The 27,588-nt window shown below is 53.0% G+C and overlaps 2 protein-coding genes across 7 annotated transcripts; one reads left to right on the top strand and one right to left on the bottom strand.

Moving 5' to 3' along the window:
* Positions 1-1,683: 1,683 nt before the first annotated feature.
* TMEM9 (transmembrane protein 9) lies at positions 1,684-12,649 on the top strand. Of its 2 annotated transcripts, XM_026063750.1 has the most exons (7): positions 1,692-1,714; positions 2,425-2,564; positions 4,462-4,563; positions 5,001-5,092; positions 5,586-5,694; positions 6,229-6,360; positions 9,897-12,649. In XM_026063750.1, the coding sequence occupies exons 2-7, from the start codon at positions 2,538-2,540 to the stop codon at positions 10,044-10,046; spliced, it is 612 nt and encodes a 203-aa protein (XP_025919535.1). In that variant the 5' UTR covers positions 1,692-1,714; positions 2,425-2,537; the 3' UTR covers positions 10,047-12,649. The 2 variants fall into 2 exon arrangements, with proteins under 2 accessions (XP_025919536.1, XP_025919535.1); XM_026063751.1 differs by lacking the exon at positions 2,425-2,564 and having other exon boundaries at positions 1,684-1,714.
* A 321-nt stretch (positions 12,650-12,970) lies between these two features.
* LOC112965061 (alpha-1,6-mannosyl-glycoprotein 4-beta-N-acetylglucosaminyltransferase-like) lies at positions 12,971-27,554 on the bottom strand. 5 transcript variants are annotated; one of them, XM_026063743.1, is made up of 6 exons: positions 27,460-27,554; positions 26,929-27,204; positions 25,581-25,870; positions 15,785-15,959; positions 15,321-15,468; positions 12,971-14,239 (listed from the first exon to the last, which is right to left on the bottom strand). In XM_026063743.1, the coding sequence occupies exons 3-6, from the start codon at positions 25,595-25,597 to the stop codon at positions 13,095-13,097; spliced, it is 1,485 nt and encodes a 494-aa protein (XP_025919528.1). In that variant the 5' UTR covers positions 25,598-25,870; positions 26,929-27,204; positions 27,460-27,554; the 3' UTR covers positions 12,971-13,094. The 5 variants fall into 5 exon arrangements, with proteins under 5 accessions (XP_025919528.1, XP_025919530.1, XP_025919529.1 ...); XM_026063745.1 differs by having other exon boundaries at positions 15,785-15,922; positions 26,929-27,554; XM_026063744.1 differs by lacking the exon at positions 25,581-25,870 and having other exon boundaries at positions 15,785-15,922; positions 26,929-27,554.
* Positions 27,555-27,588: the final 34 nt, after the last annotated feature.

Raw genomic sequence — 27,588 nt, 5'->3', positions numbered from 1 at the left:
GGGAGTGCAGCCATGGAAGGCTCAGAATTTTACACATCATAGTAATGGGGTAAGAAAATTCTTTTATATCAGTAATTCCCACACCAAGGTCCAGGCACTACTGAGGCCATTGTAAGTAGTAGCCATAGTGCTGTACTAACAGGCACATGTGTATCGTTTTCAACTGAAAGGTTGATCATCTAGATGCATGGTGCTCTGAGAGGTATTTTAAGGGCTGGCAGTCACCACAAGAAGAGAATTTACTTACATGAGCAAAGCTTCCTCCCACCAAGTTAAAATCACCTATGCCAGACAGATATTTTCCTCCAATTTATGCTTATTTCTGGCTGAATACATCTCACTTTAGTTTTCTCATTTTTATTTTCATCAAAAAGTGAACTCTGCCAGAAAGCTGGAAACATCCTTCCCATTAAGGCTAGTGGGGCTCCACATGGCATTCACTGCAGACAAATTCCTAACACCAAGGCTGGATGTGGCTGCAGTGCTGTACAGAGCAGTTCGTTCACTGGACAGACATGGTTCATAATACTTAATCTTCCCCCAGCCCACCACAAGCAAGGTACAGTTGCTTCAGTCACTAGCAGCAGGGCACAGAGTTTTAAGATGTTAAACCAGAGTTTAGGGTCTTTTTTTCTTCTTCCACCAATGGAAACTCTTTATCCAAAGGAGAAATAGATCTTGATTTCATGAGCAAGAGCAGCCAGTGCCACAAACCTAGAGCTCAGATAAACCAGAATGAACTGAGAAGTAATCTGATCATCCAGCTAAAGACTAGAACTTCCCAGAGAACTTCCACAGGATCAGATCACTCCAATCTAAGCAGAGAACAATTTGAATTGAAGGTAAGATRTATTTACTCAGTGCCTTAAATCTCAGTGACAGGCCTTCTACAGGAGACTTGCTATCCATGAAGACAGCTTTGTGCTGTGCTAGCTCCAAAGACCCTTAGACCCATAGCAACACCAAGGCCAATGTTATTCACAAACCCAAAGTAAGAGTGTGGTCAAGGAAAATGGGGCAAAATCAAGATACTACTAGAGCCAGAAGATCTCAGAAATGTTCTCTTGGAGCAAATGGAAGATCTCACGGCCTTGGAAAAGCACAACATCCTTCTCAGCACAATAAAGCAGCAAAACCAGGTCACTGGTTTCTAACGTAAAAGATTGATTGCAGAGCCACAGCCTTTGAGCTAGAGGAGTCTGAATATAATTTACAATCACACAACAGCCAAAACAGGGATGCTCAAAACACGGGCCCCGCTGGGGCCTGGGTTCTCCTCATGCAGACGAACACAGGCAGCGACGCCTCTGACGCGAAGGGAGCAACGGCAGCGGAGGGGGACAGGTCGCAAAGGAGAGGGCGCAGCTCTGAGGGAGATCCAAGCTTTCTCGGGGCTCCGCTCGGCTCCGTCCCCCTCCCCAGGCCGCCTGGAGCGGGAGCTGCCCCGCGCCCGGGCCGCCTTAGGGGACCCCAGGGGCGGCAGCGCCCGGCGGCGCCCTCCCGCCACACCGTCCCCTCACGGCTGAGGGCCGCCGCGGGGGCGGGCCTTCTCCTCAGGCCGCTGCGGGGCGATCTGCCTTCTGATTGGCCACCGGCACTGCCTGTCGCGAGACGTCACCCTCTGCAACCAATGGGAGCGCAGGGGCTGGGAGCGGGGGGGGCGAGCCGGGTCGGGGGCGGGGGGCGAGGTTCGCGCGCCGGCGTCGCGCGGCAGGTAGGGCCGGTAACGGCTGCGCGCGGGGCGGCCTGAGGGGGAGGCCGGGCCGGGCCGGGCCGGGCCGGGCCGGGCCCCTGCTCTCCTCCGCTCCCCCGGGATGTCCCTCCCTCAGGGCGGGCGAGGGTTGGGGGGGGGGGCCCGGTGGTCGGTTGGGTGGAGGGGGGGCCTCCGGTGGCCGCGGCTTGCGGCCCGTGTGGTGGCAGCTGCCCCGGCCTCGGTTACCGGAGCATCCCGGCAGGCTGGCTCGGCGGCCCCGCAGCCGGGGCGGGCCGCGCTGTGGAAACCCCCGCGGCGGGCAGCGTCCGTGGCCCCTTGGCGGGGATCGCGGGGTCGCCGCCGGGAAAAGCCTCGCTCCTGGCGGAGGGGCCTGCTTCTGGCACGAAGCCCGGATAAAGTAGATAAATCGGTTCGTCGCAGTGGCGGTGAGAGCACGGATGCGCGCAAAAGCCCCGGGGTGGGGAGGCGGTGGGTGACGCCTTGGAGCCGTTGCAGATTTAGACTTCAGAAGGGCTCCCAGATGATGCGGAACATGAAGAGTTTATTGGGCTTGCTCCCTCCGGGAGGAGACCCAGGACGGATGCTTGCAGATGTGCCGAGGGCTGCCTCGGGGGGGGGGGGGGCAGTTAGGTGTCGGGGAGCTGCCGTGCTTCTCAGTCACGACTCGGAGATATTTCCCGTGTTTGAGTCCCTCTCCTTGTCATTCAAAGCGTTGCTGGTGTTTGGTCCAGATATGGATGCTTTTAGAGAGCCAGCCTCTGTAAGCTTGGATGATTATCTGGAGGACAATAGCTGCAAGGCACGTGTGCAAGTGCCTCTTTGAATGCATCCCTTGAACTCGGAAAGAACTGTGCGTACGTTGTCATTTATGTGGCTGTAATGTCTTGCAGTGTGTTATGGGTGGACTCAGTCTCTATGCTTTTTTTTTTTTCTCTCCTGGTAAACATATTATAGTACATCACATATTTTCCCTGTTCGTATTAAAAAAGACAGTGAAGACTTGTTCTGATCATCTGAATTTAGTTTAACAGGCTACCACTAAACTCTAGATATATGTTCCCTTGTTGGATTATAAATTCAAACAGGTAGTAGTCCAAAAACATTTCTATGTGATAGGAAATGGTAACTATGCAACTCAGATACATCATACGTTAACCAAAATTTTTGAAGAAGAGCTAGAATCATGATGCTGATGTACCAGGAGGGTCTCTCTAAAGAAAGAAGCATTGATGGAGGAATTGCTATTATCATTGTTGTTGCAGTACTGACATACAAACTTAAGGAATTGTGCAGTTTAGAATAGATTGAAACGTTTAGACCAATTCTAGATATTTAAGTGGTAATATAATGCCCGTTAATTGTGGAATTACTCTGTGAGGAGACTTGCTGGCTGTAGTGAAGTCAAAATCACTGAGGGACAATTTGATTCTGTAAGTCCAAGACCTGTTAAATTATATTGATGACAGAATTTGTATGGGAAAGATGATTCACCTTTCATGGGATAGTGCCTGGTTTTTGCTAGTTGGGGAGTAGGGTTTAATAAATCCTGTGACGTGGTAAGCTGATAGATCTGGAATGCATTTTGACATTTTTGGCAGGTCAATTTGACAAAAGTGTCTTTTGTTGTTTAGTTAAAGAAGAGGAACTTGGTGGCTGTAATCCATTAAATCTATGAAGAATTAGTTACTTTAATTTTAAAATATTGAAATAAGATAAAGAAAAGGATGATGTAATATCCTTGTGATATAAATACTAATGGAATTATGTTAGCTAATAGAATATAAGTACCTAGAGTTAGCTGTGGGATTGTGTGTGCCATATGGAGCTGATTAATGAAACTGTAAATTACCTTGCCTGAATAAGAAACCTCTGCTGAAGTGGCTTTTTGGAACTATCCCCAAGGTGGCATGATACCTTCTGTGCCTTTTGTCTCCAGGCATGCCAGGGTTGAAACATGAGTCTTTTTTAGGACTAACTTTGCCTTTTATGGGAAAGATAATGAACTCCTATTCCCTTTGATTTGTGCAAACACACATCTTGGTAACAACTTTGTTTATGCCTGTGTAGCAAAAACAACATAACAGTTTCACCAAGCTTACAACTTGCAATAGCAGAATAATTAGGACTTCACTAAACAGGTACCCTGTGGTAAAGGAAGTTCAGGAATTGGTAAATATTCCACCTCTTTGCCATAGTTCCTCTCAAGCGAGAGGAAAATGTGCTGATCCACTGAGAAGCAAAATTTTGGCCACTGGAAGATGAATGACTTAATATTTATCATATTGCACAGCAATGAGACCCCATTGTACTTCCTTAGCTCGCTCTCAGTCTTTGGTTTTCCCAGTCCTGTATCTTTTACTAGGCAAAATCCCCAGTGGCAAAATATCAGTTGAAGGGCTCCGTCACAGTAAGGGTTATACAGGGGGTTATGTGTAGCTGCAGAAGTCAAATTGCAAGGAAGCCATCAATATTCTTTGCAGGACTGTGGTGGTTTGGGTGCATGGCTGTAGGGCTGTGAAGGACATCCATGGCTATTTAGATGGTGGAAGCTCTTTGGGCAAGCATGTCTTTCAGGATCTGTGTGGAGTATTTCCAGGAGCTTCTGATCAGCTTTGGCTTTGATACAGGGATGCTTCTATTTCCTGGGTAAAATAGAGGCAAGTGGGTCAGAAGAGAAAGCTCAAACTATAACTCATTCTGGTTGCATTCAGCTTCTCTCTCCTGGATGTGAATTTTTGTTTCCTCAGGCCCTCATGATGTTTGCCCAGTGCACCTTGAAGTGTGCAAACTCCTTGCTGCTGGTGGCACTGCTGTGCTGCATCCTTTCTCTTCCAGCACAAGCCAGCAAGGTGAGTGAATAGCTTCTGAGACAGGCACTGAGCTGTGGGTGCAATACAACAGAAACAAAAATGGCAGAGAAACGACTGTTTTTCTATGGAAGTTTGTAAAGATAATCAGTGTTTAACAGATCAGTGCATGTGTATTTATACTGTATAGAGCTATGAATATGCATGACATTGGTCTCCACCCTGACTTCTGTTGTGTTTCAGAGTTTGCACTTAAAAAATTTGTTTGAAGAGTACCTGGTCTCTGGAGCAGAGGTGCTCAAGATATTTTAAAACTTTGAAACTATTGATGTGAAAGAAGCACAGTAGAAGGAAGAGACATGACATGAAGTTATCTGTCTTTTAGGAAATGTTTTGCCTTCTCGCGCAGCCCTGGGTGAGGGCTGCAGAATTGTATCCACATGTTCCTTTACTAATGTTGTCTTCTCTTGCCTCTGCAGAGCTCGGAGGACATCCGCTGCAAGTGCATCTGTCCCCCATACCGGAACATCAGCGGGCACATTTACAACAAGAATGTGTCGCAGAAGGACTGGTGAGTCTTTTGTGGAAGCCTGGGGGTTGGTCCACGAAGGCTGACACTCCAGAGATTCAAGCCTGTGTTGAGGAGGTAATTCACTGCCATTGCATGCCAGCTCTTTGCAGAGAAAGCCATTTCAACAGATGACACTCCACCCAGGTGAGGGGCGCTTTTAGAACAGAGATTCAGGAATCTGGGAGATGTGATTTTTTTTATTTTTTTTTAAGGCCATGAGCTCTTAGCAGATTATAGGATGACTCTCCAGTCCCTTTCACCTGGACTTGATCCCTGCAGAAGATCCCAGAAAGGGCCCTTTGACACTATCTGTCCCAGGAACTTTGAGCTAGTTGAGCTGTGAGGGTAACGTTCAAAACCAGATCAGTATTATCAGCCAGATAGTATAGACGGGAAAGCTGAGGCACAGAGAAAAGAGTCAACCCCAGCACCCTTCCACAGAGCACTGGTTTCGCCCTGTCCCGACACTGACTCTAGCTTCTTTCTATTGTAGCAACTGCCTGCATGTTGTGGAGCCAATGCCGGTGCCAGGGAATGATGTGGAGGCCTACTGCTTGCTGTGTGAATGCAAGTACGAAGAGCGCAGCACCACCACCATCAAGGTAACTGTGGGTCCTCTCTCTCTGGCTGGATCCTTCTCCCAGCAGTGCCAAGCCATCCCAGGCAGAGCTAGACTGGATGGGTTCCTGGAGAAGAGCCCAAAAAGGGAAAATAAAACTAGCACAAGTAGCACACAGCATTAGTGCCAGGGGTACCACCTCTGAGTCAAGAGAACTCCTGGCAGTGCACAGCATGCTGCACGGGAGCCCAGTGACCTTGCTGAGGGTGTGTAACAGTGCCAGATGACTCTGGGGACCTGTCTTGTTGGTCTCGTTTCACTGGCAGCACATGTCCTAAATTGGCACAGTGCTAAGATCAGCATGGTTTATGCAATGATGGCACTTTTTCTCAGTGCCTCGCATCAGCCTTCCTGCAAGAAGAGGCAAGAGACTTTCTGGTAAGGAAAGCTAGAATGGGGGAAGAGATCAAACATCAGAGGCAGCCATGAGAGGAGCTTCCTGGTGGTTCTGGGGCCTCTGTGGTGCTTCTTGTCTGTACTTCTGAATCCTTTCCCACCATGCTGTCCTTAACTGCAGGTGATTATCATCATTTACTTGTCTGTGGTGGGGGCACTGCTGCTTTACATGGCTTTCCTTGTGCTCGTGGACCCTCTGATCAGGAAGCCAGATGCCTACACCCAGCCCCTGCACAATGAGGAGGAGAATGAGGTGAGCCTGTGCTGCTGGAACATGTCGGCTGAAATGGGTGGCTGCAGTCATGGTAGAGACAGCGAGGTGGGATGACAGCAGAGTCACGAGGGAATGGCTGACAAGGGAACACAGTGTCCCTGTGCTTGTCCCCTAGTCCAGCGTGGGACTGGCACTTTTGCTTTTTGGAGACTTACCACAGTGAACCTTTAGACTCAAATCTGTGCTAGGACATGCTGAAGCACAAGGAAAAATTCAAAGAGCACAAGATGAGACCTGTCCTCTGAGCCTCTAGCAGGGTTGGGGCAGAGGGTGGTTTTTTACAGCGTGGCCTTGACTGGTATGTCACAGTGTGGATGAAACCAAAAGTCACATGGCTCCTGTTTGTGTAGTGTATAGTCATTGGTGGTGAGATTCCAGGGAAGGATGGGTTTAATTGTTTGCTGAAGCATGGGACTGGCCTCTCTTCTAGCTGCTTAAAAGAGCAGACTTTGAGCTGTTGCTGGTCCCTGCATTGGGGTTAGACCCTACTGTATCCAGGCCCTTGTTTCTTGTGCTTTTCCCAAGAGCAGAATTTGCACTCAGATCCCAGCTCTTTTGGGGACACTGCCTCATTGCATCTAGGGCAAGAAGTTTAGGATCTAGCAGCAAAGGGAGAGCCGGTCTCCCTCTCATAGATTTTTGAGGAGGACAGATTTCTCGGTGCATGAAATCCATGCAGTTCCAGTATCCTTCCCTTTGGGAGAGAGACAGTGCTCCAAGAGGAGTGATCGGGTGTGACTCCAAGGGGACTTTCAGAACAAGAGTGCTCTGACTTGTAAATCTTGTTTCTTTTTCCCCTGAGGATTCCCTTTTCTTATAGGGAAATATGGGAGGCTGAGATGTGGATGAAGTGTTGGAGGCAGAGGTGATGGCTAGCGTGCAGTAACGGTGGAGGAGTGGAGTGGCTGCACACGCAATGATTAGCTCTCACACTAATTCCAGCTGTGGCCCATGCTCTGTTTGAGGAATGCAAGGGCTGTTTCTAAGACTTGCTGCTCCTTAGTGGAATGTGTGGACTTAGGACATGGCTTTTCCTGTGGGTTTCTCAGTTTGGAGCTGGTCTTTGAGCAGGGTGCAGTGCTAGGCAGAGCTCTCTTCTGGAGCTGAGCTCCTTCACTTGATAGAGCCCCTGGGCTGCGCTCAAGCATCTCCCTGACTGCCACCTCCAGGCCAGCAGCTGCTGGGAGACTCTTGCGGAGGCCTTTCCTAGCAGTTCCTTAGTATGGACACCAGTAAAAGGTGTCAGTCTTGGTCTCTGACTCCCAGGAGAGTCAAGGCAGGGAAAAATGCAGAGCAGCAACTCCACAGGAGACAAGCCATGACTGTCCGGTTGTGCTCAGAGCAGTGCAACAGGCTTCATCCTGCCCTGTGGATAGCTGAGTTGAATCTCAGCTGTCTGCTGTCATTGCTCGTTGTGGAAGGCTATGTCCAGGAGTGTGCTCATGGGGTGTTAGCTCTAGTATCCTGAAGGAAAGCCGTTCAGCCTGTCCTTTTGAGAAAGCCAAGTGCGTCTTTCTCTGTAAAACAGCTCTTTTATAATATTTGGACCTTGGGACTCAGTCTGGGTTAACCATGGGCACTGCCTTCAGAGTGCTTCATTCTGTGGGAGTGAAGATACCAAGGAGGACCCTGACTGTTGCTTTGATTTAGGCAGGAGAGGATGCAAAGAGCCTCTTTTCTGCCATGTCTGTCACAAGACTGCTGTTCTGATTACCTCCATGCTGTCCCAAAGCTGTAAGCTTTTGCCATTTCAGTCACCTGTCTCCATTAAGAAGGTTGTCCTTGACTCATGTCCCTGCACTGAGGCAGGACAGCAGGCTGGAGTCGACAGGGCCTTTCTGTATGAGAATTGTGGCTGTTTACAACATCCTTATTCTGCTTCCAAAAATAAACTTGATGAAAAACACAGCTAGATATCAATTAACTGAGATCACCTTCATAGCTGCACCTTTGCCAAGGTTGTAATGCAGAGCCAGCTCTGGCCCACTGACATATCACTGAAAGGCTGTGTCAATGAAGAAGGCAGCGACTTTCCCCTAGCAAAGCCCCAGTCTCTCCTAGGATCTGGATCCTGCCTGCTGCTGCTCCATTTGAGATGGTCTGTGCTTTGGACACGGCACCATGGACATCTTCTTACTTAGAGATCCTGGGGTGTTGTTTTGGTGTCTTGCTGCTCTTTGCTGGCAGAGCTGTTGAATGCTTCCTCCCATTGTGAACCAGCTTCACTTCTGTAAAGAATCCCTTCTCCTTTCCTGGAGAAGAAAGATAGGAACATCTTTGCAGAGCTTCACTCTAAACCCACTGGATGATTCTGCAAATATACTAGATGGTGCCCAAGCAATGGGGCAGCACAGGGTAATCTGCTCATCCCTCAGAAGGATGCAGTTCACCTGCAGTCGCACTGGCTAGCACAGGGGGTGTCTGTGTGATGTGAAGCCTGTGAGTGGTTGAAAGGGATTTCTTGGTAGGACTGGGGTGTTGGCTGTCCACAGAGAGCAATGTGAAAGACAACTGTCATCATCATCTTCTCACCGCCCCAAGGCCTGTGATTGCTGTGTGCACAGCCTCTCTAGTGATTAAGCTCTAAACCAGCTGCTCAGTCACACTGTGAGAAGGGAAGCTGCAATGCTTAGAGACACCCTCCTTCCCCAGTCTCTGAGATGAGGCACTAGTTCAGACTGTCCTGTTTATACTGTGTTGTAAATCAGGAGTCACTGTTTGCCCTGATTCTTTCATATTCGTTTGACGTGAGGAGTAGCTGCTTCAAAGCACGTATCTTATCCATTACCTCCCTCTGCTGAAAAAAGGAGGTCTTGCAGGATGAGATGAACTGTATTCTAAAAGTGTGGTTTTGCTCCACTGGATGTAACAGGAATAATTCGGGTTTAGATCTGCATGCACACAGTAGATCCCCGATATTAGGTAAGATTTATGTTACTCCAACACACTGGACTGCAAACTCCTTGGGATAGGTCTTGTGTTTGCCTTTAGTTTTGTGTATTTTCGTGCACAACAGGCCCCCATCCAAAGGGCCTTCTGACATAACTGCAGTATAAATATGGTTGGTTGGAGCAGTCTCAACAGCCAAGTTGAACAAATGTGCTGCAGCACCATCTCTGAGACACAGATCAGCAGCTGCTGTAAATTAGTATATTGAGCACAACTGAAAGTATTGGCCCAATTCAGAGGAGTGATGCATTTCACTTTGAGTGTGCTCCCTTGCAGATTCCTGGCTGTTGGTCTCCTGCAGAGGTTTAGGCTTGGGGCAGCTCCTCTTATAGGGACTTACTCTTTGGGGCCTGTGATTTTGCTGTTGGGGTTCCCAAGAGCAGCCTTTCTAGTCAGAGCTGGGGAGCTGGTGTCAAGGACCTCTGAAAATCAGGTTCTTTGTCCAGACAGCTCAAGCCTAGAATTGCTCCTTTTGTAGAAATTCCTCCCCGAGATGAGCCATCTGTGTTTGCAATGGGCATGCCTTGCTTTTTGACCCTTTTTCATCCTGTTTCTTTGCATTGCAGGATGCTCGCTCCTTGGCCACAGTCCCCACCCCATCTGGTGCCAGAGCCAACACAGTGCTGGAGAGGGTGGAGGGAGCCCAGCAGCGCTGGAAGCGCCAGGTGCAGGAGCAGAGGAAGACCGTTTTTGACCGCCACAAGATGCTGAGCTAGACGAGCAGCTACACAGCACCACTTCCCAAGAGACAGGGTAGCTCAGTTGGTAGAGGTGGACAGTAGGCCATCCTTCAGGACATCCGTGGTGTTTGACTGAAAGCTCTAACCCTCTCTGATACTACAGTCTTCATATGGAAGGGCAGACCAAAGTGCTTGGTTCTGGTTTTGTCCCCCTGCCTTTTACATCTCAGCCCAGAGGCTCCTTAACCTTTGCTCACTGAGATCTGCACTGACCATTGGCCCCATGCCTGCATGTAAACGGTTGTACGCAGTGCTGCTGCGCTGGTTAATGAGCTGACTTGCGTGGGGACTGCAGCTCCAGTGCACTGTGCTCGGCTTGGCCCCGCAGGCGCTGCTTGGTGGGACTGAAGTCTCCATCATCGCCTCCCCCTTTCCCTCCATTAGAGATGGGGTCTCGGTATAAAGTACTGTAAGTTGGCCAAGTCCGCTCCTGGCTTCTGTGGGATAAAATTAGTTTCACTATGTGGCTTCTCTCAGCCCATCCTCTGCTACTGTGCTGTCATATGATAGTCTGCTGAAACCTGGAGCCCTCCAGTAGTGTGTTTGCCCTTCGTGGCACTTCTGTGGTCTCAGAGAAAGCATTTGGAGGAGTTGCACTTGTCCAGTCCTGTTTAGGGAGCAAAAAAAAAAAAAAAAGTAGGTATGCGGGAACAAAGTTATGACTTGCCTGCCTCCAGCACTAGGAGGTGGATTTGCTTTGGATCAGAGCCGTTCTTCTTGCTGTGCAGTTCTGGGACCCAACATCCTACCACAAACTACAAGCCTAGGCCTTCTGGTGTAACTGCATGCTGCTGCTCCCTGGAAGTCGGTCATTGCCTCCATTACACTTGCCACAGATGCCTTCTCTAAAAGGTGCTGCTCCAGGATGAAGAGGCCTCCTTCTTTAGCTGGCACTGATGTTAATCAGGCACTGTTCTGCTGAGATGAGTGCGCTGCACTGGAAGGAAGAGGCAGGGAGCCCTGCCAGTGGTCCGCTGCTGCTTATCCTTACTCTGGTGTAAATCTAGAGGATTTCTGTTGTCTTCAGTGGAATCTCTCCAGACTTACACCAGCATAACTGAGATAGCAGCCTTGTTCTGTGTAGGTAGACATCACAAAACTGATTAGTACATTCACAAGTAAGAGACCAACAGGTAAACAGGGTGATTTACATTTTAGATTTCTGTTTTTTCTGGTTTGGCAGTGGATAAATAACATACTGGGGAGAAAGTGTTTCATTTGTACCCACCTTAATACCCCTTGACACTGTCACCGTGGGTTCAGTGGCATTTGCGTCAAAGAGAACTGGGACAATGGCTTTACTGGAGTATCAGATATGCTTGCTGACTGGGTCTCGGGGCCCTGGAAAGGCCACACTTGTGCTTCTCAAAAATATAAAGAAAACAGAGCTCTGACTGTACTTGGGCTGTGCGGAGGAAAATGAAGTGATTCTGCAGTGTATATATTGATCCCACTGAGAATATTTATAATGTAAGGAAGGTGCTGAGTTTATCACATAGCATCTCTATATTAAACGCAGACATATATTACATGGCTGGCTTTTTTCAGGCAGATGCCCATCACTCCAGGACTGGAGTCCACAGCACTGAGCTGCTGCTCTCCACACTGCCTTCTAGTGCCCATAGAGCAAGTTCATGCAATACTTCAGGACTGAGCTGTGCTTACAGCACTCAGGTGCTTTGGCACTGCAGGAGGCCAGCAAGGCTTGGTCCATGGGTCTCTTGGCACTGATTTGTGCCTGTTTGTGCCTAGAGTGCAATCGTCTTGCTCCAGGAGAGTCGGGCTTAAAACACTGGCCCCCAAGTAGTACTGCATAGCACACGGGAAAATTACTACAAGCTGTGTCACAAGAAGGCTGAACAGGAGATCAGAATTACACCTTGTATGTTGAAAACTGAGTGATTGTTCTCATCTGCAAGTGACAGGTGAGAACTATTGTGGCTGTTGGGCAGGGACTGAGCCAGTGGGCTGGGTCCCTCTGGTGGCCAGTGCTCCTCCAATCACCCCTGAGACCACTAATCACCAGGGTTGGGTGTCCTGCTCCCAGCCCTGAGGGGGTCTGTGCAGTGCCTGGACACCTGGGTCCCTGATCCCAGAAGGGAGAGGGATTGAGTGAGCAGCACCCCCAGACTTTCCATTGGCCCTTTGGCCCTCCAGGAACAGCTTGAAAATAGGAAGGGCATAAAAGAGGAAAATAACAGGGGTAGAAATCACAGGTTGGCGGGTTAGAAAATTCAGATGGGGGTGGGATGGAGAGGTTGTAGAACACACTGCTGCCTGGTTAATCTGTTTCTCAGTTAATTAGCTGAGTAGCCCTGTCCCATGCACCATCCTCCCAGTGAAGATTATTTTTTTCTACTATCCAGTCTGAAACAAGACTACTCCCCAAACTCCCCAAGGGACCCAGGTGTCTGGCTGCCTGTGCTCCACCCCACACACCCCTCTGTGTGCCCTCAGATTTCCTGGAGACACCCAGAACTTGAAGGGGGTTAGGGAGCTCTGGAGTCTGCCCAGAGGCCATCAGTGGGGCCTGAGAGGTGGGGGAAAGTCTGGGTCTGGAGCACCCTGGGGCCAAAAGAGGTGCCTTGAAGGGTGTTTGCAGGGGCCAGGAGGGATCTAGTGGGGAGGCTGGACACTAGTAGGCCGGACACAGGCAGCACGACCACCATCAGGACACACAGACCGCTCTCCCCGTATTGTTGGACTGTAGGGACTGCTGCCCCATGTTTGTACCTGACCGCCTGGGGCCAGGTGCCACTTGCTGGAGTATCCTCCAGGCTGGCCTAGCATGGTGAGGTCTCCTCCTAACCCCATCCACCACCCTGCTGAGCATCCCTGCCCCAAGTGGAAAGCAGATCCCACGGCTGCCCCCCAGATCTCTCCAGAGGCAGGAGGCAGCGTCAGCAAAAGGCCTGAATAATTTAATTCCCCATCAAAAAAGGGACTGAGAAAAATAAAGATCCTCTTAAAATAGTGCAAAGTCCTTGCAAAGGCTCGGCCACCTCGGATGCTGGTCACACCCCATCAGGTGCTTGACACTGTCCAGATGTCAATGCTCTGGATGATAAGCCACTCACTCTGGCCCTGGGTCACCCGTATCCTCACGCACTCGACAGGGTCAGGCACCCCCTTCTCCAGCCCCTGACGCTCAAAGACCCCCTTTTTGAAGATGCCCGCAGGAGTGTAGACAGAGCAGTCCCGGCCATCGGCCTGCCGCCGCCAGCCCAGCTCCAGCATCCCTGCGTGCAAGAAGTCACCCCGGCGCTCAATGGAGCCTGTGCGCACGCGGATGCGGGTGATGCGGGCCGGCTGCTCAAAGACAATGCAAAAGATGCTGCCATCCACCGGGGCTTTCCCCCAAAAATACCCCTCTGCTGTGCTGTAAGCCTTGAGGGGCTCATAGTTCTCAAAGACTGCTATGTCAGTGAACAAAGCTGCTGGGGGGTTGTCTGGCAGGTCCAAGGCATCGGCCTCAAAGTCGTCGTCCTCCAGCCGGTTGATGGTGCCCTGGAAGGAAGAGTAGAAGCCCATGTGCTGGAAAAGGGAGGGCTTGAAGCGGATGACATCCTTCTGGGTGAGCAGGAGGCGAAAGTGGCTCAGCAGCCAGTCGCATGGCATCTCCTGGTAGAAGAGGAGGAGGAAGCGAGCCAGGCGGGGAAGGTCACTGGAGTGGTAGAGCTTGCCAATGTAGCCCAGCTTGGAGAATTCGAGGGTGACCCAGTTGGAGCCTTCCCAGGAGGCCAGTGCCTTGCGGATGGCTGTGAGGAAGGACTTGGAGCACTGCACATCATCCTCAATCATCAGGTAGTAGGTGGAAAGGTTGGCAGCAAAGGCGAGGAGGAACGCATAATCCACGTTCTGCTTGGACCTGAACCTTACCCGCTCTTCCGGGTCATTGTAGTTCCTCTTTAGGCCATCCAGAGTGGGGTAAAACTCATGGGGAGCATGGATAAGCAGGAGCTGGCCCAGGAGGAGGTGGTGAGTGAACCTGTGGGCAATGTCAGCAGCCACTTGGGCGTTCCAGCCCGGGTCTGTGTCGGCCAGGTGCACCACCACCACCATCTCCTGCAGCTCTTCCTCCGTCGACTGCTCAAAGATGGACTGCAATGTGGCCTGCAGGTAGTAGCCACGTGGCCGCCGCACTGACGCCAGTCCCACTGCCAGGAACTCTGCAAGGCGAAGAGAAGGGATTAGTGAGCTGAGGGATGACCTGGGATGCATCAAGATGAGCTTGCCCTGCAAGCCACAAGGAGGGGGCTCCAGAAAGCTCTCTGCATGGCCACCATGCACAGTTAATGCCATTTCTGGGCACATGTCCAAGTCTGGCAGGTCCTTACTGAAGCCAAAGCCATCAGCATCTCAGGAAATGCCCAAGACTCTGGACCAAAAGGTGGGGACAGGACACTGCAGGAGGTCAGGGGTTCCTCTGAAGAAGAAAAAACTTGGGAAAAGCAGCCTAAAAATGCAAAACTTGGGGAAGGAACAGTGCAGCCCAGGCAGAGATGGTCCATGGGGCAAGGGATGGCTTTGCAGCATAGCTGCACTTCCCAGGAGCATGCTGAATATCCCAGCCCTCTCTGAACCTCGCGGAGGTGCAACCAGCCCAGGAAGAGGCATATTTCTGCCGTCCCCATGGCTGGGTCATGACTGCATCTGCTCAGATTTGCTGTGGCTTCTCTCTCTGTGGGTCCGTGCAGCGCTTTGCACCTGTCTGACCACCAGTTTAGGCATGGGATCACGTGGGGCTGCCCTAAACTCCTTTTCAAGGTGTGTGCACCTTGGAATTGCTTTTCACGCATCTGTCCAAGAGCTTGACCCACAACTACCATGCTGTGTGGTCATCCTGGTGGTACAGCCCCACCATCTCCACCTCCCCACTAGAGAGCAGGAAACACAGCCCCAGTGAGATGGGGCGTCAGCCACCCTCGCTGTAGAGAGCTGGGAAACCTGAAACAGCTGCGGCCACCCTGGACCCAGGGCACAGAAGCACAGACCAGGCTGCGGGGCAGACTGACTTCCCTCCATGCCTCCATCTCCCTGTGCAGAGCAGCCAAGACTGGCTGCGGGGAGGCAGGAGCCATGCACAGAAGCATGGAGACACGCAGGCCACCAGGTATGGGCAGGTCCCCAAGCCCAAAAATGTCAGCAGCAGACCCCTCCCCACCCCAGCAATAGCAGCTAATGGGGCAGGTCCTTGCTGGGACAGATGAACCCAGAGCCCTGCCCAGTCCAGGGCCCAAAGCCACTCACTCTTGTTGGAGGGTGGGGAGCCGGCAAGTAGATGGTAGGAGACATTGAGAGGTGCAGAGAGGTTGCCCAGGTCCCGGAGGGCACGCAGAACCCTGTCTTGCTGCAGCGCCTGCAGGACCACACCTGGGGCCAGGCCCCTAAGCTCCACCTGGACAGGAACCACAGACAGCCAGGTCAGACCCTAGGGCCTAACAGACATGCCATCTGCATGGGGCAAAGAGGGGACCAGGGAGTGCGGGGGAACCCCCATCCTGCCCTCCTGGCTCCCAGACTGGGGCAGGCAACCCTAGGGAGGGGAGTGGGCAGAGCTGGGGCTTGGGGATAATGTGGGGCAGGGGAGGGAGCAGTGCTGGGGGTTGGTATCCATGTGGGGTTGGGAGGCTGAGCACAGGTTCCCATGGGGACAAAGGATGCCCCAGCGGACAGAGGACGCCCCAGCAGGACACACTGGTGCAGAGACTCACCTCCAGGGGATCCTTCAGGCTCTGCCCCCACCAGCTGCCCATGAGGAGGAAGAGGAGGAGGAGGAAGGAGGCTGCAAGGGCAGCCGTGACGAAGCGCTTCGGGGAGCATCGCATAGCACCGGGCCAGCGTGCTGGGGCCTGTGGGAGGAAGTGGCACGTCAGGGCGCAGCGCAGCCTGCCGAAAACCAGACACGACACCAGAAGGGCACCTGGATGCAACCCCAGGGTTGGTCCCCCAGCCCAGAGCACCCAGGGGTGCACACACATGTGGGGATTAGGAGGCACCTGGACACCATCCCCTTTGGGCAGGCAGGATTCCCCCCCCCTCCCCAGTGCTGGCCAGCAAAAATCAGCGCCAGGCACAAAATCAACCCCACCTGCACCCACGGCCACGGTGGCTGTAAGCATCAGCAGGGCCCCGATGGCCACACTCTCTCCCAGCCCAGCCATGTCCCTTGCTTTGTAGGACAAGAAAGCCATTCCCAGGGGGAGGTGTCACCTCCAAGGAGCTATCATTGCCCTTGAGATATTTTTTCCTGTAGCAGAGGTGTGGCAGGAGGCTAAAAGGCTCCTGTGTTAGCCTGGGGTTTTTCCATTACAAGTGTGGCTGAGACTGCCATGGGAGACCGGGTAACTGGAGAGCAAGCAGGTACCTGGCCCCGCAGGGCAGACGTGGCATGTGTATCCGAATTGCTTACAGCACTTTGGCTTGTTTGGGTCAAAGCGTCTTTGAATGTAAACATGTGAAGGAAGAGCTCTCCCAGGCTGTTTAATAAAAAGCTGAGAAAGCTTCCAGGCTCATTTCGGAGCCTCCCAATTATTTCCAGCAAAGTAGGGAAAGTGGAGGCTGGGGAGCTCGGACATTCCCCAGCAGTCTGTACCCAGTGCCCCGACAAAGGCCAGGCTTCACTTGGGACTTCTTAAATACGTTACTGCATAAACTCCCCAGGGAATTTTAAGCCTCATTCAAAGCACTGACAGGGAAAAAAAATGCCTTCAAAGCAGAAAACGAGCAGCTTCAGGCACCCAGTGACTTGCCCAACCCTGCTGCCGTGTAGCAGATGCTCCCAGCCCACCTGCATTCCTCAAAACTTGAAGGCTAGGGCAGCACCACCTGTTCCCACATCCTCACCCCAGAGTATGCGTCAGACCCTCATAATTTCAAGAAGAAAAACCTGTCCATTTGCCTGCCCAGAAACCCTGGGGGGGTCATTAATATCCGAACACATGGCCCTAGGAGCGGGCACAGGAAGGCTCACCTCTGCAGCCAGAGACATCCTTGCCACACAGACGTCACACAGAAATGTCACTCGTTACGCTGATAAGCAACTAAAACACATGAAACTACTCTCTGAGCCTGCCTGGTTTCCTGGGGGTTTATGGCTCACAGCTGTTTGAATTGGTGTCTGCAAAAGTTTCACCTTTTCCTGCGCTTTTGGGAGTGCTACCCAAGTGGAGTCTCTGGTGTCCACAAAGGGTTATGTTCCTGCAGCAGCCTCTGTCTGAGCAGGGCACTGTGTCCCTCTCCTGCACTCCCATCCCTTAGGTCATGTCCTTGGGAGCTCATCCCTCGGGCAGACTCAGCTGACATCAGCCAAGGCTTCAGGTTATTGAGGAAGCGAGGCAGACGAAGAGCATGACCACATAAGCTTCACTTCCTCCAGAGACTGGTCTAAAAAGACTGAGCACATTTTCTCACCCGATTCAGCTCCCACCAGGGTTTGGCTGAGCCATGGAGCTAGCAAGACCTGTCTCAACCAAGAGCTAAATCTCGGAAGCTTGAACTCAGTAGATACCAAGGAAGGGAACATGGGTACCACCATGCTGGCATAGCATCTGGGAGCAAGCTGAACTCTCCAATTACTTCAAAGCACTCGGGGTGGCAATGAGCTCTCAGAGGTGCTCAAAATCAAACCCAGGATATCCTGAGCCCAAACCACCATGTTCAAAGCAGGTTGCTCAAGAGCAGCTCTAAGCATGTCACTGGCTTGGTGCTGATGCCACGGAGCGAGCTGGGAACGGCGAGGCTTGGCGCATCGCCACTCACTGGGTTTTCTCGGATTTATACTCTGTGCAGCCAAGGGGTTTTCTGGCTGATCAGAGGAGGTTTGGCTGCCAGGGAGCTGGTCCTGGATGGAAAACAAGGTGCTGCTAAGCAACCCCCAGCTCCTCACAAGCAACGTTTTTGTCAGGGGAACGGGAGCACTGGGGCAGAGGGGAGCCTGCAGGAAACGTGACCCCCTCCGATCCCGCTGCTAGCACAGCTCCTCACTGCTCTGGCATTTCCCTGCTTTGAAGGTTTAACAGAGAACAATAGGTAACAGACACTGCCCGGTAATTGGCCCCCTAATCAGGCCTTTGTGCACCAAGGCACTGTTTACCCCGAGCAATTTTGTCTCCATGGGAAAAAGAAGTGGCCCAGCTAGATCGGCACAACCAGGGGCGACGCTGCAGCGCGTCACGGGCACGTCACCCTCGTGGCACACCCACAATGCAGCACCGGATTCGCGCCCCGTCGTGCTCGGGGCATCTCCACAGAGCATCCCTTCCCCGTTTCTTCCCCTCGTGCCTTTGGCTCATGCATCCTTCCCTGCAGCTTGGTGCAGCGCGGGAAGTCCCTGAGAGCTGTGCTGTCACAGGGACATTTGGCACGTGGCCAGGAGCGGCTGGGAGCTGCTGGCTGCCGAGAGCGGCTTGCCTGGAGCAAAACGCGCTGCTTCGTTTAGTTAGGAGACTCCCAGGCCAAATGGGCTCTGCGACCGCAGCAGCGGTGACTCAATCCCATAACGGAGGGGAAAGAGAACAGGGAAATACGTGGCCTCGCTTTCATTTCTCGTCACAGGCTTGAGTATGACCTGTTTGGGATCATCCCTGCACCAGGGACAGACCAAACCCTAGCAAAGGGATGGGCTGAAAATGTAATTTCATGTTGCTAAATGTAATTTCATGTTGCTAAATAAAAACATCTGGAGGTTTCCCAAACCCCAGAGGATTGACAGGAGCCCTGGAGATCTCCATCCCAGATGGAAAGGATTTCTTGGATAATGAGCCATTCCCCAGGGGTGACAGAGCCCATCCATCATACAGTGCTAATGACCACAGTCTCAGGGCTCAGCCCACCATGCCCTCTGGTGCAGCCTGTCTGTACCCACCATGCAGCACTGCCTGCAGAGCTCCTGGGACACTTTGGTCCCAAAACAGCGCAGCCATGGCAGGACCATTCCGTTATGGTGGCTGATGGCCACCCTCCGGCATGAGCACCCTCCACCGTCCTGCTGTGGGCAGCCCTGGCACCAGTAGCGCAGGCCCAGCGGCACGCGGGGCAGTGAGCATCGCACTGCTGCCGTGCCAGGGGTGCTTTCCTCTTCCCAAACACCAGGTTAAGTGAAGAGGAGCCAGTCTGAGCTCCAGGGAGGGGAGACAAGCTGGAGCACTCAAGCGGGCTCAGCTTTCCTGGAAAAGGTGACATTCGTGGCAAGCCTTCCCCCCAGTGCCACGCTTGCTGCAAAGCTCCCGCGAGGGTTGCGAGGAAGGGCCGGATGCCTCCCCTGCGTGCAGAGCCGCAGGCAGCTCCCAGGCGCTTCCTCCAGGATGAGGGAGAGGTTGGGCCGGTCGCACTGACAGCAGTGAGAGCATTTGTTGGGAGGACGGGGCAGCCGGGCCTCACCTTCCCTACCATCAGCGGTGCCCGTCTGCACCGGGGGAAACTGAGGCACGGGAAAAGGCTGTGTGTTGCCCAGCGGTACCAGGGCCAAGTCTCCCAAGCTGTGGATCAGTGCCCCTCACCACAAATTCCCCCTTTCTCCAAAGCTCCCTGAGCCAGTGAGGTCCCCGGGGGGATCCCGGCAGAGAGACACAGTCACGGCGCAGCCCAGTACCAGAAACTGCTGCTTGCTCAAGCAGAGGAAATGGAAAAATCAAGGCAGCGCCATTTCCTGGCCACGCAAATCATGGCCACTGGGGACAGAGCGGTCCTGGGTCCCAGCGTGGAGCAGGCTCGTGCAGAGCCGGCCCAGCATCCTGCCCCGCTCTCCGCGTGACTCCCTGCTCAAAGGGTCATCCCACAGTTAGGAAGGAGCGAAAAAGCCACATCTGCCCATCACAGGACATGGGGAGTCAAAGCTTTTGGGTCAATACACCCGTTTCCCACAGCTCCAGTCACGCAAAGAGGTGGAGGGGCCTCGATGGGCAGCTTGATAAAGGGACACTTGGGTCTGACTTGGGTCCCTGCAGCTGATGGCCTGGGGACACCCCTTTTTTGGCAGCCCACGACACTGCCCTCTCCCCACCCCCCCCACCAGGTCCCCAGGCGTTCCCTGGCTCAGGGGCACCCCCTTCCCGAGCAGCACCTTCCCATGCCACCGAGCAAGACGGCTCACGCCCACGCGACACTCCGGACGTGCCCACCAAGACGGCAGAGACTTACGTGGCACGTGGTGGCCCGGTGCACAGCTCGCTGGGGCCGGGGAGCCTCGCCGTCTCACCAGGGTGCTCAGCCCCAGCGGCTTCCCGAGACCGGCCGGGCTCCGGTTTCTCGCTCGGCAAGCCCCACCCCGAGCCCTCTCCTGCAGAGGAGGAGCGTCCGCCGTCGTCCTCTGCCCCACACCGGGGAGAGCTTGCTGGGCCAGCTGGGCTGGGGACAGCCAGGCCACCCCAGGTAGGATGGGGCAAAGGGCTGGCAGCCCCGAGCCCCAGTCCTGCTGCTGGAGTTAGGCAGTCTCAGCCTCCCTCTAACCCCCGAACCAGATGCTGGCAGCATCCCGTCCCCAGAATCCACCATCCACCTCCTTCATCATGAGCCCCAGGGCATTTCCAGACCCTCAGGCAGGAGCACACCCCCCCAGAGCTCTCGCCTGGCCACCAGCACCCTGAACTCCCTTGCAAATCTGGTCCTTCACATCCCACTGAGATCAAAATATACTATGCACTGAGCCAGGAGCCTGGGGATACGTAGCTGTTGCATCTTTTTTGCTGCCGTTTATTTTCCAGCCCTTGCACTGAGCGAGCAGAAACTCCGATGGCTGTCGGGAGCCAGGATTATAACCCTCCTGGGGTCCCCAGCTGGGGCACAAGCCTGGGAGAGCTCCCTGGACTGGGAACCCAACCTGCTGCTCCGACCAGGAGCTAACGCTCCCCCAGCCCCAAACCAGGGGTGCACCAAAGGTTTTCCCGTACGCCCCAGTTCCTCACTGCCACCATTGGGCATCGTAGCCCCAGCAGAGACAGGACGAACCCCTTCTGCCCCACAGCCAAACCGGCTTTGCGGGGCCCTTCCTGGGGCCCAGTTTGCTCCTAGTTCCTGCATCCTGCAAATCTCGCTTTTACCCYGGCAACATTGCAGCCACCACTTCCCTCTTTCAGACCCGCAGCGGAAAAGAGAGGGCTCTGTGCAGCTGCAGCAAGCCCCGCTTCGCAGCCCGGACGGCCAGAGCATCCCCAACAAATTGCCTAATAAGCCGCTGCGTATCAGCAATAAACAACAGCTGTAGCGCACCCAGCTCAGAGCCGCGCACATCTCCGAATGACCTATCTCCTCCCAACTGGCAATTCATCTGTAGCATTTGATGAGAGGGACAGATCCTTCCCACCATCCAGCACCGGTCCTCCTCTCCCTTCCTGTGCTGCCCATTTATCCACACGGAAATACGCTCCCATTTTCCTCCTCTCTTGGCCGGCCCAGACCCATCCTACCTTCGATAGGGCCCYGACTTCTTTTTTTCAGGCTCCTTTGCCTAAAAATCAGCCTCAAAGTCTTCCAGGCGGCACAGACTGGGGCCCCAGCGCCGGCCCAGGTGACGTGCTCAGCAGGCGCAGAACGCTTTCGGTTCAGGTTGAACCATGGGTCTCGGATGCAGTCGCGAGGACAACGGGAGGTGCAGAAAAATAAGGCAGGGCAGGACRCAGGTGATAAACCTGCAGCGCTAGGTACCAGAGCAAAACACGTTTACGGGCTCCTAGCTCCGCAGCCTTTCTCTTTTCCAAGCTGTCTTATTTTAAATCCTTGAATTCCTCTAATCTGCTCTTCTTTTCGTGGGATCCTAGTCCCTCTGTCCCATCCGGTCACAGGAAGCACGGCAGAGATCCCGTTTCTGCCTCAGAGTAGTGACAAATGAGCTTCCAGCCTTTGCACCCAGGCAAAGGTTGGAAGAAGACAGGAGGGCCAGGAGGAAGCCGCAGAGGGGACAGGGCAAGCCCAGAGACGCGGCAGGGATTGGCCGTTTGATGGCACATGGCAAGAAGCGATGCCAGGCTCGGTGGGGAGAGGCTGGCATGCGAGGCCTGTCGAAGCGATAAGCAGCAGCTGCAGGACACCCTGCGATCCTGATCCCTGCGCAGGAAGGAGCTGGGGGTGGGTCCTTCCTGCCCACGCAGGAAGGAAAGGGAGGGGAGGAGGCAGAGACACGGTGCCTATCGCAGCCCTGGCGCTTGCACTTGCTGCTGGGGCATGCGCGGGCGCAAGGGCAAAGGCGGCCGGGCGCCTTGGCGCAGCCCTGCTGTAGAAACGCACCCTTTGGGGAATGTAGGGCTGTTAATGCAAGGGTGGCACCACCATGGCACTGCGCTGGAACCACCAGAACCCCCCTTTCGTCCCCAAATGTCAGACTATCCCTGCTCTCCTGCACAATGAGCAGAGGGAAGGCCCCCAAGGCGCCCGCAGGACCACAGCAGAGCCGCTAGGTAGATTTAAGGGGCAGCAGACAGCAATTTTGGGAAGTGCCCATGGATCTGCTTCTCGGAGCGTTGCAGCCTAGGGAAGCAGGTCAGCTCCTCRTGGCCAAGCGCCCCGACCCCGCGCCACGGCAGACGGGGGCTAGGGGGGCGTTAGCTTTGCTGGCCAGGCACGATCCCTGCTGGGACTCCCAGCCCAGCGAGGAGCAGCCTGAGCCTGCGCGTCGCTGGATGACGCCACGAGAAAGCTCTCACCGCAGAGCTGGGAGAGGCAGAGATGGGGCCAAACTGGCCGAACCCCAGCAGCCAAGTCGGGACAAGTCCGGACAAGGCTTCGTTTCAGGGGTTTTCAGCTTGCGGCCTGCAGATGTTAGGGGCCTTGGCTACCGGGGTGGGGTAGGGAGGAGCAAATGCCAAGGTGCTGGCAGGAGATTTTTTGTTCCCTTTTCCCAGCCCTGAAAAAGGCTGGGCATGCTGAAGGGCTGMGAGGCACCACTCGCTGCTACCACCATCCCCCTGGGCTGCAGAGACACCAGAGGGAGGAAAAAGCAGGGCCTGGGAAAAGCTTGGTGGATCCCTTTTGGAAGACCCCAGGGGGTAATGACCTCAGGGTGCACATCTAGGGCAGGATTTGGCCCTCTCCAGGCAAGTCAGTGAGCCCTGTGGAACCCGGAGAGGACGTCACAGCCGGGATGCAGCCCTCGTGCCCCTCATCCCGTGGGGCACGGCCCTTCTCCACCTGCAGAGATCCTGGGTCCTCTCTCTCTCCCAGCGCGTCCCCCAAAGCAAAGCGTCGCCTTAGTCTATCCTGGCCCCAGCAAGGAAACCCAAATGCTGCATTGGGTGCCAGGAAAAGATCCCTCCATCAGCCCCCCTGCAAAGGCCATGGCACAGCCAGGTCCCCAATGTTGGGAGCCACTTCCAAACCTCCCTCTGCCCTGAGGCCTGGCTCTCTCTCTTGCTTTTTGCTCACCGAATTAATTTTTCTGGCTGGGAAAGAGAGAGGAATCTGGGAATACATAGGGGTGGCTTAAAAGGGGCCAAAAAGTTTGTTTTCCTTGGAACAAACTCAAGAGTGAAAAACTGCTCCCATTTTCCCCAGGTGCAAGGGCTGTTTTGAGGAGTGGATGTGTGGGAGTGGAGAGAGGTACGCCCAGATGTAGCTGCACATGCACACAGATGTATGTACAGATGTGCATTTCTAGGCATGCACCTGGTCCAGGGGTCCAAGGAGGACTGTTTCCTACAGGTCAGACCAGAGGTGAGCACCAAGCATGGAAGAGGTCCGAGGGCTGGGCAGGGGGACTGACCCACTTGAGGTACCTGCCACCCTCCCTGCCGCGTCCAGCTGTCACCCTGCCCTGGCACAGCTCCGGTTTGACACCTGATCCCTGCCAAGGAGCAGGGCTTGGTGAGGACAGGATGGTGGCCAAGTCTCCCCCTCAACAGGGGATACTGGAGAGCAGAGCTAGATTAGGTTACGGCAGGCCCCATCTCCTCCATTATTCACGAGCCTGAGCAAGACAAAGCACAGATAAAACAGGGCCCCAAGGGCCTGGGAGAACACCAGGACTGAGGAAACCGCATTACTGCTCTGTGCCTCCTTTTCTGCATCACCTGGGACATCAGCCCCTTTCGGGCCATAGAACGGCAGTTACTATCCTTAAACAAAATCGCAACCCCCCCCTTCTCCCCAGGGCCCTAGCAGAGACCGTGGATCAGCCACGTTTGGTCACAGCAGACAACCAGCGTGACAGGCAGGGGGATCAGCCCCTTGAGAACACAGAAAAGGATGTTTTGGCAAGCAGATTTCAAGACGCTGGGCTTGGAGGAAAAGGGTTAGAAACCCACACATTGAGGGCTGAAGGCTGGTTATGAGTCACTCGCCACATCATGGAGCAAACTGCGCGGCATTTCTGTGCTCTGGATATGGGAGCACGGTGAAAACACGCTCCCCACAGCTATACATGCTGGCGAGCAGGGCCCAATCTCTGCAGGCCAAGAGTATCACTGCTGTGAGCCATCCCGTGGCTCAAGGCCCTGTGGCTTCAGAGGAGAGGTAAGGACCCCCCCACGCACCCTGCAAGGAAGCCTGTGACTTACTACAAGACATTCGAAGACGTCTGAATAAATAAAAGTAGCTTCTAAGCCCATGAAGGGGTAAGTCCCTTCCTTACAGGCATGCACTGAGATCACACACCCAGCACGGATCTGACATCATGCAGAGCTCAGGAACCACTTCAGTGATGAGCAAAATGGGGGGAAGGTGATGTTAAAAGGGGCTCGGTTCTGCCTACAGACACCCCTGCGCTTGCCAGCACTACCCAGAGGCAAAGTTTCAGGCACCGAGATGTGCATAAAGTTCTTGAGACTCCCTGCAACATGATTTGTCTTAGAAGAAAAAAACTGGACTGGGAGCACAGAAATGGGAGCTCTTCAGACTACCTGTGCAGACCACGACAGGGCCCGAATCCCTACCAGCCCTGCTGATCAGCAGCACAGCTCCATCATTCAAGTCATCGTAACACCTGCTACTTGCAAAAAGAGGTTAAAACTGCTTTTATACATTGGGATCCCTTGTGCCAATTATGTCTTCTTCCTGGAAGCGGTAGTCAGTGAGCAACAAATCCCAGACTAGCTGGTTCACCGCATCTTCCCTCCCTTTCAGGGCCTTGCTAAACCTAACAGGACCAGACATACCCTGACAGTCGGCTGCAACTTGCCCAGCAGCCTTGAAGCAGGCTGACATGGAAGATGTTTCTCTTGGTTAATAGCAGACCTGTCCAGAGTTAAAGATTTGAATTTCAGAGCATTTGCCTTCCAGTAGCACAAAGCAACCTGTCTACATCCTGTGGTTACGCCCTGCGCTACCCTGTCTGGCCACATCAGACGAGAGCAAGCTACGAAGGGAGAGTTACGGGGCTGAAAGCTATTTGCCATCTGGAGCAGCTACTGCTGGAGGGCCTTTTCCCCGGAGCACAAAGCGCATCCTGGACATGCCGTAAGCTTGATTAAAATATATTCTTGCTTTAACAGGTGTCGGAAATGCACAGTTCCAAGATTTGTTCTGTATTTCCTTACAGAAGCAAGAGCAACACGCACACCRCAGTTACCAACCCCCGCTCACCTGGGGCACCTCTCCATAGGCGAGCACAGCTCCTACACTAGAAGAGAGCTTTAGCCAAACACTTGTCTGCTCTGTTGTCGTCCTCCTGCTGCCCAGCTCTGAGCTGCAGATCCTGCCTCTCTGCCCTCACCCTCCATCCCATCAGGAGACATGGGAACAGCAGCAAATCCACACCGCAAGCAGTAATAAGCCAGGCATGCTGAGCAGGCATCATTTTCATGAAATGGAAGCATTTCCCAGGGTAGAGGGCTTCCCTCCTCTGGGCAGTCACATACTGACTCCTCCGAAATCTAGAGAAAGTGATTCACATCAGGGACACCAAGCCTGTACCATACACACAAAATGTGGACTACAGAGATCTGTCCCCTAACCTCTGGTTCGAGCAGCACTCTGCACACAAGTGCTGAAGGACCACCAGCAGGCAAGGGCACACAGCAAAAACCACCTTGAAGCATGTGCTTCAAAGCGCCTCAGGTTCTGCAAATTTGGCTTTGATGGAATAGACATCCTCCCTAGGGCAGCCTACATTACCAAAGGGTTCTCACTTAAGACATAGAAAAACTTTCCAAACTGACCGTTTTTTACTTATTAAAATTAAAAAGGAGAAACTACTACATAACCACTGAGGACTTGTCGCTGCGAGTGCAGCGATACCTAAAGTCATTGCAAAGAGAAGTTTAATATTCACCTTTTGCCCTAGAGCAGCTTCCCTCTCTGCAGGCACTTTATACGTTTCTGCTGCACGACACTCAGACAGAAAATATCTTTGTAACCACAGCCTTTACACCTAGCCCCAGCATTCACACACCACCCTTCCTCTCCTGCACTACAAGAATGATCTTCATCATCACAGTTAAGACATATCTTTCTTATCTTTACTTTGCCTAGCTGGTTTCAAAACAACTTACCTGTCAGCTTCAACGTGTATGTTCAGCGGCAACGAAAAGGGAAATAGCGAGGCAAGAGTTTTCCCAGATACATTTGTTCAAAGTTAACATCACAGTGCGAGTATCTAATGTAAATGCAAGCTTGGGATAGATGCCCTTGGTGGTGATTTACATAGTGGCAAAGGCACATATAAGACAAACTCCTGACAGGCAGCTACACGGGACACAGAGATGATGGAGTGTTTGCATATTAGATTCAAACCGAGAAGGCAAAACTCCCTCTCTCTCCAGTCGCTCTCTATTCCAGAAGTTTCAGTAACCGTTATACATGGCCAGCAGAAAAATGCTTAGTTATTCCTGCCTGAGACAAGATCTGGTATGAAATGGGACTGATAAGCTAATCCTTTATATTGACGAGCTGCAGAGCTCGGTATCTGGTTACTGTCGTCRCTGTTACTCACCTGCGCTCCAGTACGCCCTCTGCCCTGCTCTCACTCCTCCACGAGACAGTCAGCAGCAAAAAAGTTCGCTTGCTGAATTTCCAAGCCCAGTTCATTCTGGACATGACAGCACTGCGCTCCTGACAGGCCCAGACTCAGCACCCCACTCCCTTCTTGAACAATCAACCCAGAGCCACAGTGGTTTCAGAAGGCTTGGCAGGTTCTTCTTAATTTGTTCAGCCGAGAACTCATTGCTTCTGGGCTATCCAGCGTCAACAGGTCAACACTTCTTCATTGCTTGTACAAAAAAACAGACTCAAGTCCTTCAGAAATGTTGCAATTATTTTAGTTTATCCCCTGCATCTCCTCTCCCCCCACTCTGTTTATCTTCTCTGAAAAGCACCTTTTGGTTTTAAAAGTTTAGATCTTCTTTTCAAAGGGAAACATCAGTGTGAGAATGTGGAATATCTTAACATTCAAAGCCCTTTCCCTTACAAATCCTCTTTGAAATAATTCCTTTGTTTGATCATTTATGCTTTTTTTTAAACTCACATCTGACTCTGAATCAGCATTATTGTTGATCACTGATGCTTTGCTTACTGCTTCTTGGACACTGAAATATCACACCGTGTTTGAATGCAATCAGGCTGCAGTAAAAGAAACATGGATTTTGTTTGTGAA

Source organism: Apteryx rowi, unplaced genomic scaffold, assembly GCF_003343035.1.
Source record: "Apteryx rowi isolate R43461 unplaced genomic scaffold, aptRow1 scaffold_200, whole genome shotgun sequence".
NCBI lineage: Eukaryota > Metazoa > Chordata > Aves > Apterygiformes > Apterygidae > Apteryx > Apteryx rowi.
The sequence above is the reverse complement of the archived record's forward strand: the minus strand, read 5'-3'. Positions and strand labels throughout refer to the sequence as shown.